This window comes from Rutidosis leptorrhynchoides, chromosome 11 (assembly GCF_046630445.1).
Source record: "Rutidosis leptorrhynchoides isolate AG116_Rl617_1_P2 chromosome 11, CSIRO_AGI_Rlap_v1, whole genome shotgun sequence".
Classification (NCBI taxonomy): Eukaryota; Viridiplantae; Streptophyta; class Magnoliopsida; order Asterales; family Asteraceae; genus Rutidosis; species Rutidosis leptorrhynchoides.
The window spans coordinates 37515793-37528673 of record NC_092343.1 but is presented as its reverse complement, the minus strand read 5'-3'; the positions used below and the strand labels follow the sequence as shown (position 1 = coordinate 37528673).

Sequence of the window (12881 nt, the reverse complement as noted above, 5' to 3'; positions counted from 1 at the left end):
TAGCCGAGTCATTGATTAAACGTTTACAGTTAATCGCTAGACCATTGATAATGAGAACAAAACTCCCTGTATCTATATGGGGTCATGCAATTTTACATGCTGCTGCATTGATTCGCATCAGACCAAGTGCAAGTCATAAATATTCTCCCCTACAACTTGCTTTTGGTCAAGAGCCAAATATTTCCCATCTTAGAACATTTGGTTGTGCAGTGTATGTTCCAATTGCGACACCACAACGTACAAAAATGGGTCCTCAAAGGAGGTTGAGAATATATGTTGGATATGAAACATCTTCAATATTAAGGTATATTGAACCTATGACAGGTGATGTTTTTACAGCACGTTTTGCTGATTGTCATTTTAATGAAACATTGTTCCCTAGATTAGGGGGAGAAATGAAAAATAAAGAAAATGATGTTTCATGGTGTGAACCTCAATTAAAGTATCTTGATCCTCGCACAAAAGAATGCGAGACAGAAGTTCAAAAGATAATGCATATACAAGAACTTGCAAATCAATTGCCTGATGCATTTACAGATACAAAAACGGTGACAAAATCATATATACCAGCAGTAAATACTCCAGCTCGAATTGAAATTCCAAAAGCTGGCAATAACGTCACTTATGAATCTTTGTCACGTCAGAAACGTGGAAGACCAATTGGTTCAAAGGATAAAAATCCTCGAAAAAGAAAATCAGCTGATAATGAAGTAAAAGAAAGTGTTCAAGAAGAACCACAAATCAGTACTCCTACTGCAGAGGAGAATGATGATGTCAATACAGAAATTGCAATCAATTATGTATATTCAAAAATATTATGGAACCGAAATGAAATGAAAAATCTTGATGAGAAATTTTCATTTAATGTTGCATATGACATCATGAATAATGATGATGATCCAGAACCAACATCTATGGTTGAATGTCAAAATAGACATGATTGGGCTCAATGGAAAGAAGCAATACGAGCTGAATTAGAATCACTCAATAAAAGAAAAGTTTTCGGATCCATCATTCTCACTCCTAAAGATGTGAAACCTGTAGGATACAGATGGATTTTTGTCCGAAAAAGAAATGAGAAAAATGAAGTTACAAGGTATAAAGCTAGACTTGTAGCTCAAGGTTTTTCTCAAAGACCGGGAATTAATTATGAAGAAACTTATTCCCCTGTTATGGATGCAATTACTTTTAGGTACTTAATTAGCCTGGCATTTTCTAAAAATTTAGAAATGCATCTCATGGATGTTGTGACTGCTTACCTATATGGATCACTTGATAGTGATATATATATGAAGATACCTGAAGGATTTAAGGTACCAGAAGCATCAAATGCAAAACCCAAAGAAATGTATTCGATTAAATTACAAAGATCTTTATATGGGTTAAAACAATCGGGACGTATGTGGTATAACCGATTAAGTGATTACTTGATAAGCAAAGGGTATACAAATAACCTTACTTGCCCTTGTGTTTTCATTAAGAAAACAACATCCGGATATGTGATCATAGCTGTTTATGTTGATGATCTTAACATCATAGGTACAAATAAAGAGATCTATGAAGCCATTCAACTTCTAAAGAAAGAATTTGAAATGAAAGATCTCGGAAAAACCAAGTATTGCCTTGGTTTACAAATTGAGCATATGCCTAATGGTTTACTTGTACATCAAACAACATGTACTGAAAAGATTTTGAAACGTTTCAATATGGACAAGGCAAAACCATTAAGTACTCCTATGGTTGTTAGATCACTCAATGTTGAAACTGATCCATTTCGTCCATGTGAAGATCATGAAGATATTCTTGGACCAGAAGTACCATATCTTAGTGCAATTGGAGCTCTTATGTATCTTACAAATTATACAAGACCTGACATTTCTTTTGCAGTTAATTTGTTGGCAAGGTTCAGCTCTGCTCCTACCAAAAGACACTGGAATGGGATCAAACACATATTTCGATACCTTCGAGGAACTACTGATTTAGGATTATTTTATTCTAACGAATCAAAACAAGATTTGGTTGGTTATGCTGATGCAGGTTATTTATCTGATCCACATAAAGCTAAATCTCAAACTAGATATGTATTCCTAAATGGAGGTACTGCAATATCATGGCGCTCTCAAAAACAAACACTTGTTGCTACATCATCAAATCATGCCGAAGTTATTGCATTACATGAAGCTACTCGGGAATGTTTTTGGTTGAGATCAATGACACAAATCATTACTGATTCTTGTGGACTAGAACGAGATAAAAGTCCAACAATTATCTATGAAGATAATGCAGCTTGCATAGCACAGATGAAAGAAGGGTATATCAAAAGTGACCGAACCAAACACATACCTCCTAGATTCTTCTCATACACTCAAAATCTCATTAAGGACAACGAGACTGAAATGAGATATGTTCAATCCAGCAAAAACTCTGCTGATCTTTTCACGAAAACACTTCCAACTGCTATTTTCAGAACACACGTTCATAACATTTGCATGAGACATGTTCAAAAGATGTAACAACCGAAGTGATGTCTACTTGAGGGAGAGTCAACTCCATGCTGCACTCTTTTTTCCTTAGCTAAAGTTTTTCCCACTGGGTTTTCTTTAGCAAGGTTTTTAACGAGGCAGTAACTTACAGTTGATCTTCAACAAACAAAATTGCTATCCAAGGTGGAGTGTTATAATATATAAATATATATATATATAAATGGATAGTCAATTATTGATACACAAAAGTAATATTATTGTATTACCTAAACTTGTGATATTCTTGCTATAAATAGCCATGAATGCAAGCATTAAACTTGCACCATTTCTCACACTTACAAAGTGTTTCTTTCTTTCTCTCCATTATCATCTTTGTTCTTACACTTCATTATTAGTATTCTTAATCAAGAATCAAATCACTAAAGGTAGTTATAAGCCTACTGAATTATAACATCAAGAATCAAACCACTAAAGGCAGTTATAAGCCTACTGAATTATAACACTTACATGAGTTTAGTCATAAACTCCTTTTTTCAACCTTCACTTCCATAACCATATAATGAGAAATTATTATATTATTATAACCATGAAAGCAAAATAAAAATAAATAAATAATTAGGTATTACCTTATATAGATGGTTGAAACCTGAGATTAAGGATCAAAATGATAGCAGTAAAAATAAATTGGAAATTTAATTGATGATAAAATCATACCTTCTTGAAAAATCGAGTCAAAAGTTGATTGCGGAAAAGATGAGAGCAAAAAGAAGATGAGGGAGAGAGAGAGAGAGAGTAAATTGAGCTGTGATTTTTGATTTTGGGTGTGTTTGGACAAAAGTAGCTGGAGTTGGAGCTTATAGCTGGAGTTAGAGCTTAGGAGCAGGAGCTGGAGCTTCTTTTTGAAGCTGGTAGCTGGAGTTTATTATTTTTTATAAATGTTTGGTAAACTAGCTGGAGCTTATTTTTCAGTTCATAAGCTCTACTTTTTTCATAAGCTACTACAAGTAGCTTTTTTTTTCCAGAGCTTATGATTTTCATAAGCTCTACTTTTTTTGACTACCAAACGAAGCTTATGACTTAGAGCTTATTAAAATCATAAGCTCAAGCTCCCATAAGCTTCCATAAGCTCCAATAAGCTACACGCCAAACACACCCTTTGTAGATCTGACCATTCCATATATTTACCGAGAGAGAAATTATGAATCGGTTCATTTTAAATTTTAAATTTTAAAAACCTACTCACATACATTAAAAAGATGCTATTTGATTACATGGTGTGTCATAAAAAGTAAGTCTTGGTACCTTCCCCATGCACTTAGACAATTTAAATAATTAAATAAAAAGGCACATTGGAGAGAGAATTTCAAAGTGATCAGATTTTTTAATGCCATGTGGGATGGTGATGTGGTGTATGTATTGTATGTATAGGTTTGATGTGATGTAAAAAAAAATTGCAACAAATAGTGTATATGTATAGGTTTTTTGTGAGACAAAACTCTCTCCTACATGGATCGAAAATTAAGGGCTGAAGGATATGTGGACAAAAACTTACCGATTATATATATATATATATATATATATATATATATATATATATATATATATATATATATATATATATATATATATATATATGGGCATGATCAATGGAGAAGTAACGAAAACAATTGCTTCCCTCCGCTTCCCCCCGATTGGTTACTTCTCCCTTGATCCTACCACTATATATATATATATATATATATATATATATATATATATATATATATATATATATATATATATATATATATATATATATATATATATATATATATATAAAGAGGGAAGCATTTTTTTGGGGAAAAGTGGGGGGAAGTAAATTTTTTTTTATAAATTTTGGTTTTTTTCGAATTTTTTTTTCAGACATCAAAATTAGGTAAAATTATAAACATTTAAAAAAGACACTTTGTGACGAATATTATTATTTTGGCGGTAAAACTCTCGAAGAAAAAAATGAAAACATTTAATGTTTTGATTATGAGTTTATTTGCATCGTTTTGTTTTCATCTTGTGTGAAGTGTTTTTTTCGAAATTTAACTCGATTTAGAGTTTAGGGTTTATGGTTTAAGGTTTGGTGTTTTGGATTTAGTCCCTAAACCCAAAACCTTAAACCCTAAACCCTAAACTCTAAACCGTTCATGTTATAATATTTAATCTAAACCCTAATTTCTAAACCCTAAACCCTATTTTCTAAACCGAAAATCCTAATTTCTAAACCCTAATAGCTAAACCCTAATTTTTAACCCCCTAATTTCTAAACCCTAATTTCTAACCCCTTAAAAAAACTCAGAATCAAAACATTCAATGCATTGAATGTTTTCATTTTTTTTCTTTGAGCGTTTTACCGTCAAAATAATAACATTCATCACAAAGTGTCTTTTCTAAATGTTCATATTTTCAGGTGATCTTGATGCGTGAAAAAAAATCGAAAAAAACGAAAAAAAAATACTTCACCCCTATATATATATATATATATATATATATATATATATATATATATATATATATATATATATATATATATATATATATATATATATATATATAGTGGTAGGATCAAGATGGAAGTAACCAATCGGGGGGAAGCGGGGGGAAGCAAAACGAGATCTCCCTCGAGATCTCGTTTTTAGAAGGCAACCGAGACGAGATGTTCATCTCCCGAGATTTCTCGGTCAACGGGGCCAAACTTAGTCAAAGCCACGATTTCTCGGATTTTCTTGCTAATTAGTAAGATTTTCTTGTAAAATTCATAATATTTAAGATTTTCTCGCTCATTTCTCGGACATTTTTGTAAAATCTCGTAAAAACGTATATAAATATACATATATTTATGTTTTTATGTATATTTTTATTAAAAAAACTATAAAGTCAATGTAAGTCAACGTCCGAGATCTCCCCGAGATTATTCCGAAATGCCGAGATCTCCCTAAAAAAGTCCAAACGAGATCTTCCCGAGATCCGAATTCTCCAACCTTGTATATATATATATATATGTTGTGGTGTATTTTAATTGGCTAAAACGAAACTGACACCACTTTTTTCCGTCACACTAGTGACTAACGCCACATTTTTGTCACCGAAAACGCCTAGTGATGCCTCATTATTGGCTTCACCGGCGTCACTCAAATTCCACATCAACAAAATTGGCGTCATGACATTTGCGTTAGAAATGGTCTTAATAACTTCGGAAAAGAGACATAATAAGAATTTTTGAGAATTGTATTTATCCAGTAGATTTACTCGCTAGTGAGGATCCAATATAGTTGTCGATACAGAGATTTCTTCTACGAACTCAAAAATTTAAAACTACTTTATAATATGATAAGAATTATAATACAACAATCAAAGGTTTATTTGGGGCCTTCCTTAATGGACTTTAATTGGCTTGAGGGCTTTTTGGGTCAGCAATAATACCTATTTACTTGGGCCTTTTTGTTTGAGCCCAACTGATTCGGTCACCCTATATATGCTCCCTTAATGTTCAATCAACGTAAACCTCGCGCAAGCCACAGCGACAACGATCTCCGACGAAGATTCGAACATCAAAGACCTAGATAACTTCGAGGGCTTTAAAGGTTAAATTTTGCCTCCTCCGCAGCGTATATTCACAAGTGTTTTCTATAGATTAGGGTTTATATTGTTTCAGACTTCTACTATACTGTTATTTTTGGAAATTGAAATTAAAAATTATTACTTCCAGAAATATAATGTTGATTGTCAATTTAATACCACAGATGCTGCAGATGCAGTCGGAATTGGTATTTGCGAACCCTAATTCTGGGGATTTGAAAACTGGGAGGGAGAAGTTAGTATGTAAAAGCCCTAATTTGAGCATGAAGAAGGACATAACAGATTTGGGAGACGGGAGTGAGTTGGTGTACTGTCCCCGTCTTTTTACGGAATATAAGTCATGGGAGTACTTTAATTATCTTGATAAAAACATCTCATGGACCAGACCTACCATTCGTGTCTTTGGTAGACAATGTCTTCAGGTACTATTTCTTATTTCCGTCATTCATAACTTATAATTATTATAATTATTTGTTTATGTCAGTTGATTAATCGATAGTAGATTAAATCGGTCAGAGTCGGTTAAAAGCAGTGTTGCAAATGACATCGGTTAAAAGCGTTTTGGTGACTACCCCGTCTCACCATTTAATAAGTCGGTCAACGGTCAAATGTAGGGTAAAAGGTGGGTCAATGCCGGTCAAAGGTCAAAAATTCGATTAAAATTGGTCAAAAGTCGGTCACATCGATCAAAATTGACGTAATTTACTGTTACTATTTTGTACTCTGTTATATTAACGATAATAGCGATTATAGGTATTAACCGGCCAAAGATGGTTTTTTGGTTTTAAAATATGTGTATAAACAAGTCAACGTCCGTCTCGACCCCCGTCTTATGTCTTTTTCAACCTAGGTTAAAAAGTAGTTTAAATCATTCAAAATTGCAGTATATTAGTTTGTTTTTGGTATTAATTTAAATGGTGATAGCAATTATTGATACAAATTGATTTTATTTATTTATTTTTTGTATTAAATTAACTGATTGGTTGTGTTTGCAGCCTAGAGATACATGCTATATTGCAAGTAAAGGATTGAAGGACTATAGTTATAGTGGGTATACGCCACAAGCGTATTGTTGGGATGATTTCCCGCCGCTCAAGGAGATTTTGGATGAGGTAACTTAAAAGAAAATTAGTTTTTTTTTTTTTTTTTTTTTTTTTACTTTGTTGATCGATCGACTATTGAATTGGTGCACATTAATTACATTCGTTGGTTTTTATTTTAGGTACAAAAAGCCGTTCCTGAGAGTCAGTTCAACAGCTTACTTTTAAATAGATACAAGACTGGTAATGACTATGCTAGTTGGCATGCTGATAATGAGAAGGTTTATGGACCCACACCAGATATCGCCTCCATATCCTTTGGATGTGAGCGCGATTTCTTGTTGAAGAAAAATGGAAAAACTAGTAATAAATCTCAGGTTTATGGACCCACACCAGATATCGCCTCCATATCCTTTGGATGTGAGCGCGATTTCTTGTTGAAGAAAAATGGAAAAACTAGTAATAAATCTCAAGGTACGTATACACACTGATACATGTGTCTCGTATATATGTAAAGTAAAGGGTAAAATTGGAAATTGAACAAAAAGTATAATGTGATGATGACATTTTCTTAAACGGTTCGTTCATTGTCTGTGGACTATTAAATGTATTAATTATGTTTCTGTGGATGATGCAGAAAAGTTCAAGTTGATGAAGAGCCTAAAAAGGAAACGAGGTATGAGTAATGGTGAAGTTCCGTACAAAACATTCAAGTTGAAACACGGATCACTGTTGATGATGAGGGGCAATACCCAACGCGACTGGGTCCACTCGATTCCTAAACGAGTCGGGGAAAAAGCAGCAGCTTTATCTACGCGAATTAATCTAACCTTCAGGCTTGTTTTGTAGATGTTTTGTTTGTTTGTTTAAAACACGACAATAATCAAGTGAAACTAAAGATGGAGAACTATTTGATGAAATGCCTTTATCACATCCTCTTATTTTGAATCTTAAACCTTTCTCAGTTTTGTCCATTTTTTTACTCGTAGAAATTGATTGAATAGTTCTAATTTTGTCAACTGTGTAATTTTACATTTGGTACTTATAGATGTCACCAGTGATCGAGTACGAGTGTAATGCATAACGGGGTTTAAGGACGATAAAACTAGGGGTGTAAATCAGGCGAGATTTCGAGTCGAGCTTAAAATGAGCTCGAGACCGAGCTTATTTTAAGGATGGATTACTATATGAGCTCAAGCTTGAACTTTTTATATCGAACTCGAACAAATTTACGAGCCTAAACGAGCTATTGATTTATATACATATATTAATATTTTTGTCCAATAATATAAGAACTAATTGCGTAATAAGTTATTACTCCGTATCTATGATAAATTATGATATAATAAGTAATCGTATTATATGTGATTGAAAATAGGTATGATATCGGTACAGATACCGTTACGTACCGAACCGTACCTAAACTGAAAGTACCGAAACCGAAATTTCTCAAAATCAAGAACCGAATACCATACCAAATTAAGAAAACGAGACCGAATTCGGTATCGGTACCGGTATTTTCGGTATACTACCGAATGATACTGAATTCTTGAAACAAATGTTTAATTTCTCACCAATTTCTACCCCCGAAAAAAATTGTTTCTCACGGCCATTTTTGTTAAGATATTCAACCCATCTGCCGCAAAGATGAAAAGAAATGGAGAAAGTGGGTCGCCTTGCCTAACCCCCCGCTCTAAATTAAATTCACTTGTCGGTGACCCATTAACAAGTATCAAGGTAGAGGCCGACTTTAAGCATGCCAATATCCATTTTCTCCATTTAACCCTGAATTCCATAATTTCAGTCATCTCCATTAAAAATTCCCAACTAAGACAATCAAAGGCTTTCTCAAAATCCACTTTGAAAATAACACTTTTTAGGTGCTTATGCTTTAGAAACGAAAGGATTTCATTCGCAATGAGGGTCCCGTCTAAGATATTCATTCCTTTAATAAAAGCGCTTTGTTCAAACCCGACAAGATTAGGAATAACCTTTTAAAGGCGATTAGATAGATGTTTCACAATCACCTTGTAGAAGCTACCGGTTAAACTAATCGGACGATAATCATTCAAGCCAACGGGATCCGATTCTTTCGGCACGAGAGTGATGAAAGAAGCGTTACATCCCTTCGAGATCTCTCTTTTTTCCCAAAACAAATTAATAGCCTCAATAAGATCACCTTTAATAGCGTTCCAACTTTTCTTGTAGAACCCATATTAAATCCATCCGGTCCAGGAGCCTTCGAACTTCCGCAATCTTTCACCGCCTCCCAAATTTCATTTTCGCTAAACACTAATTCCAAATCAATTGCTTCATTAGAAGACAGTGTATAAGCAAAAGAACCAAAAGAACTACTCTCCACATGCTCGGTACCATTTAATCCTTCACAGTTTGCTCGACCTGTAGGCCCAACGGCTTGCGGCCCATTTGTGAGACAATTAAAGTAAGAAATGCATGTATTCTAAGTTGATTTTTTTTTAAAAATAGTAATTTTATTGAACCCACTTTCAAAAATGGAAAAATCGGATTTTTTGTTACAAAAATGGTAAAACCGAAGTTTGAAACTTCGGTTTTGCCAAATCCGAAGTTTCAAACTTCGGTTTTGATTTTTTTTTCTTTTTTTACAAAAAAATAATAATAATAATAATAAAAGTTCGGTTTTGCTTTTTTTAGTATTATAATTTTTTTATTTTTTATTTTTTTGTAAAACCCTATGGATACAATGAACAAAGAGTAAATTAAGGTGCAAATTACTACTGTACAATAAATAAATTACTCCGTATAAATTACGAGTAAAAAAGCCATATGACCTGTTACAAGGACAAATCTTGCAGACAAATAGAACAAAAAAAAAACAGTAACCTTCCTTTCTCTTTCTTCAACCTTGTTAGAATTGTTATAGTTTTAGATTAATTAGAACTTGATTGGTTTTAATTTATTTATATGTTATATAAAAGTGATGAGTATTATTTATATGTGAAAGATGAGGGGTAGTCTTTGTAAATAAGAGAATATGGAGCAGATTTAGAGAAATGAGTTTTATTGATTTCAGATATCTTGTGTACATCCATTTGACATCCAACACCTATTTATAGCATACATATGTCGGTGTAATTTTTTCTAGTAATTTCTTAACTAGCTAAATCTAGTTTCTTCTAGCTAGTATTTGTAATTAAATATCTATTACATTAGAAAATATCTAATGTTACTAATTATTTCTAGTATAATCTAGAAAAACATTATATTTTAACACTCTTCCTTAATGTTTTTCGATGTTACTACGAGCCTGTTGCGTAGAAACTCGAACTTTGGTCTTGGGAGTGCTTTGGTGAATATGTCAGCAATTTGCTCTTCAGTCTTGCAATATTGTAATTCAATATCTTTTTTGGCTGAGACTTCTCGTAGAAAGTGATATTTAATGTCAATATGTTTTGTTTTACCATGGAACACAGGATTCTTTGCCATCGCGATTGCAGACTTGTTGTCGCAGAATATTTTTATAGCTTCATCCTGTTTTTCGCCCATGTCTTCTAGAATTCTCTTTAGCCATATAGCTTGATTAGCTGAGTTTGCGGCTGCGACGTACTCGGCTTCGGCTGACGATTGTGCCACCGTTTCTTGTTTCTTTGATGTCTATGAGAATACACCAGATCCAAGTGTGAATGCGTATCCGGAAGTACTTCTCATGTCATCCACCGATACGGCCCAATCACTGTCTGTGTATCCATGAAGCTTCGAATCTATAGTAGGCTTGTACCATATTCCATAGTCCATGATACCTTGCAAGTATCTTAATATTCTTTTAGAAGCTCCATAATGTATTTGAGTAGGGTTTTGCATGTACCTGGATAGTAGACTCGTTGCGTACATGATGTCAGGTCTTGTTGCTGTTAGATATAGTAGACTTCCAATGAGACTTCTGAATCTTGAAGCATCCGCTTTCTCCGATCCATCTTCTTGTCTCATCTTCTCATTGGCAACTAGTGGCATCGCGACGGTTTTACAACCATATAGTTTAAATTTTTTCAGGAGATTTTCCATGTATTTCTTTTGGCATATGAAGATGCCTTCAATTTCTTGACTGATTTCGATGCCAAGAAAATAGCGCATCAATCCAAGGTCGCTCATCTCAAATGTTTTCATCATGTCTTCTTTAAACTCTTGTATCATTCTCTCATTGTTTCCAGTATATATTAGATCATCGACATACAAGGAAATAATGAGAGTGTCAGAGTTACCTTGGGTTTTGATGTAGAGTGTAGGCTCACTTTGACTCCTCCTGAAACCTGAACTTGTGAAGTAGCTGTCTATGCGGCTATACCAAGCACGTGGCGCTTGTTTAAGTCCATATAAGGCTTTTTTGAGCTTTAGGACTTTTTCTTCTTTTCCTTTTTGAATGAACCCTTGTGATTGCTCGACGTATATTTCTTCTTCTAGAAACCCATTTAGAAAGGCTGATTTAACATCTAGTTGGTGAATCTTCCACCTTCGTTGAGCTGCTAATGCCACAAGTGCCCTTATAGTATCCAGTCGTGCTACAGGTGCGAAAGTTTCATTGTAGTCGACTCCAGGCTGTTGTGAATTGCCTTTAGCTACTAGCCTTGCTTTATGTTTTTGTATAGAACCATCAGGATTGAGCTTTGTTTTGTAAACCCATTTTACTCCAATGATTTCTTTATTTTCTGGAGGATCAACTAACTCCCATGTGTTGTTTTTCTCGATCATTCTTATTTCTTCGTTCATAGCAGACACCCATTTTTCATCTTTGGCTGCAACTTCATAGCTTTCAGGTTCTATAGTTGTAAAGTTGCAAGTCTCTTATATCTCTGCTAACGCTTTGACTCTTCCAGGTGTTGACTCTAGACTTGAATCTTCTTGCGCCAAAGGTAATCTTGTTGATGGAGAAGTTGGTGTAGAAGGGCTTGTTTCACCGGTACTTTCTTGTTGTTCAGAATGCTCAACTTGTAGTGGTTGTTGGGCTGGAGTTTCTATCGATATCCGCATCAGATATGTTTGTTTTTCAACTTTGTCTTTCTCCCAGTTCCAAGAAGCGTCTTCGTCAAACTTCACGTCTCGGCTGATCACGATGTTATTAGTCTTCAGGTTATAGACTCGGTAGCCTTTAGACTGTGTGCTGTAGCCCAAAAATATTCCTTTTTCTGATTTTTCTTGGAGCTTGTGATGTTTCTCCTTAGGAACGTGGATGTAGCAAATACTCCCAAATACTCGCAGATGTTTCGCTGATGGTTTCTTCCCACTCCATGACTCTATTGGAGTCTTGTTTTCTACGACTTTCGTGGGACATCGATTTAGTATATAGACAGCCGTGTATACAGCTTCAGCCCAGAAACTGTTTGGAAGGCCTTTTTCATGTATCATTCTTTTGGCCATTTCCATAACAGTTCTATTTTTGCGTTCAGAGACGCCATTCTGCTCTGGAGCGTAACCAACAGTGAGTTGACGTTTAACATCTTCATCTTCACAAAATTTATTAAATTATGTAGAGGTGTATTCTTTCCCTCTATCACTCCTTAGTGTTTTTATATAACGGCCACTACTTTTTTCTACGAAGTTCTTGAACTTCTTAAATATCGAAAATACTTCTGATTTTTCACACATGAAATAAACCCACGTCATTCTAGAATAGTCATCGATGAAGAGAATAAAGTACCTATTTTGGTTAAGAGACGGGGTCCTCATTGGTCCACATACGTCGGTGTGCACCAGCTCTAGTATACCTTTCGCTCTC

General features: G+C 34.3%; 1 protein-coding gene across 1 annotated transcript in view; it reads left to right on the top strand.

The window, feature by feature from the left end:
* The window catches only part of LOC139874463 (DNA oxidative demethylase ALKBH2-like), a 77311-nt gene extending 69330 nt beyond the window's left edge, over positions 1-7981 (top strand). Inside the window, exons 2-6 of the mRNA XM_071861892.1 lie at positions 6257-6514; positions 7088-7204; positions 7315-7509; positions 7607-7610; positions 7770-7981. Of these exons, the coding sequence (XP_071717993.1) occupies positions 6257-6514; positions 7088-7204; positions 7315-7509; positions 7607-7610; positions 7770-7981 (786 nt within the window). The remainder of the gene's footprint in view (positions 1-6256; positions 6515-7087; positions 7205-7314; positions 7510-7606; positions 7611-7769) is intronic.
* The last annotated feature ends 4900 nt before the right edge of the window (positions 7982-12881 follow it).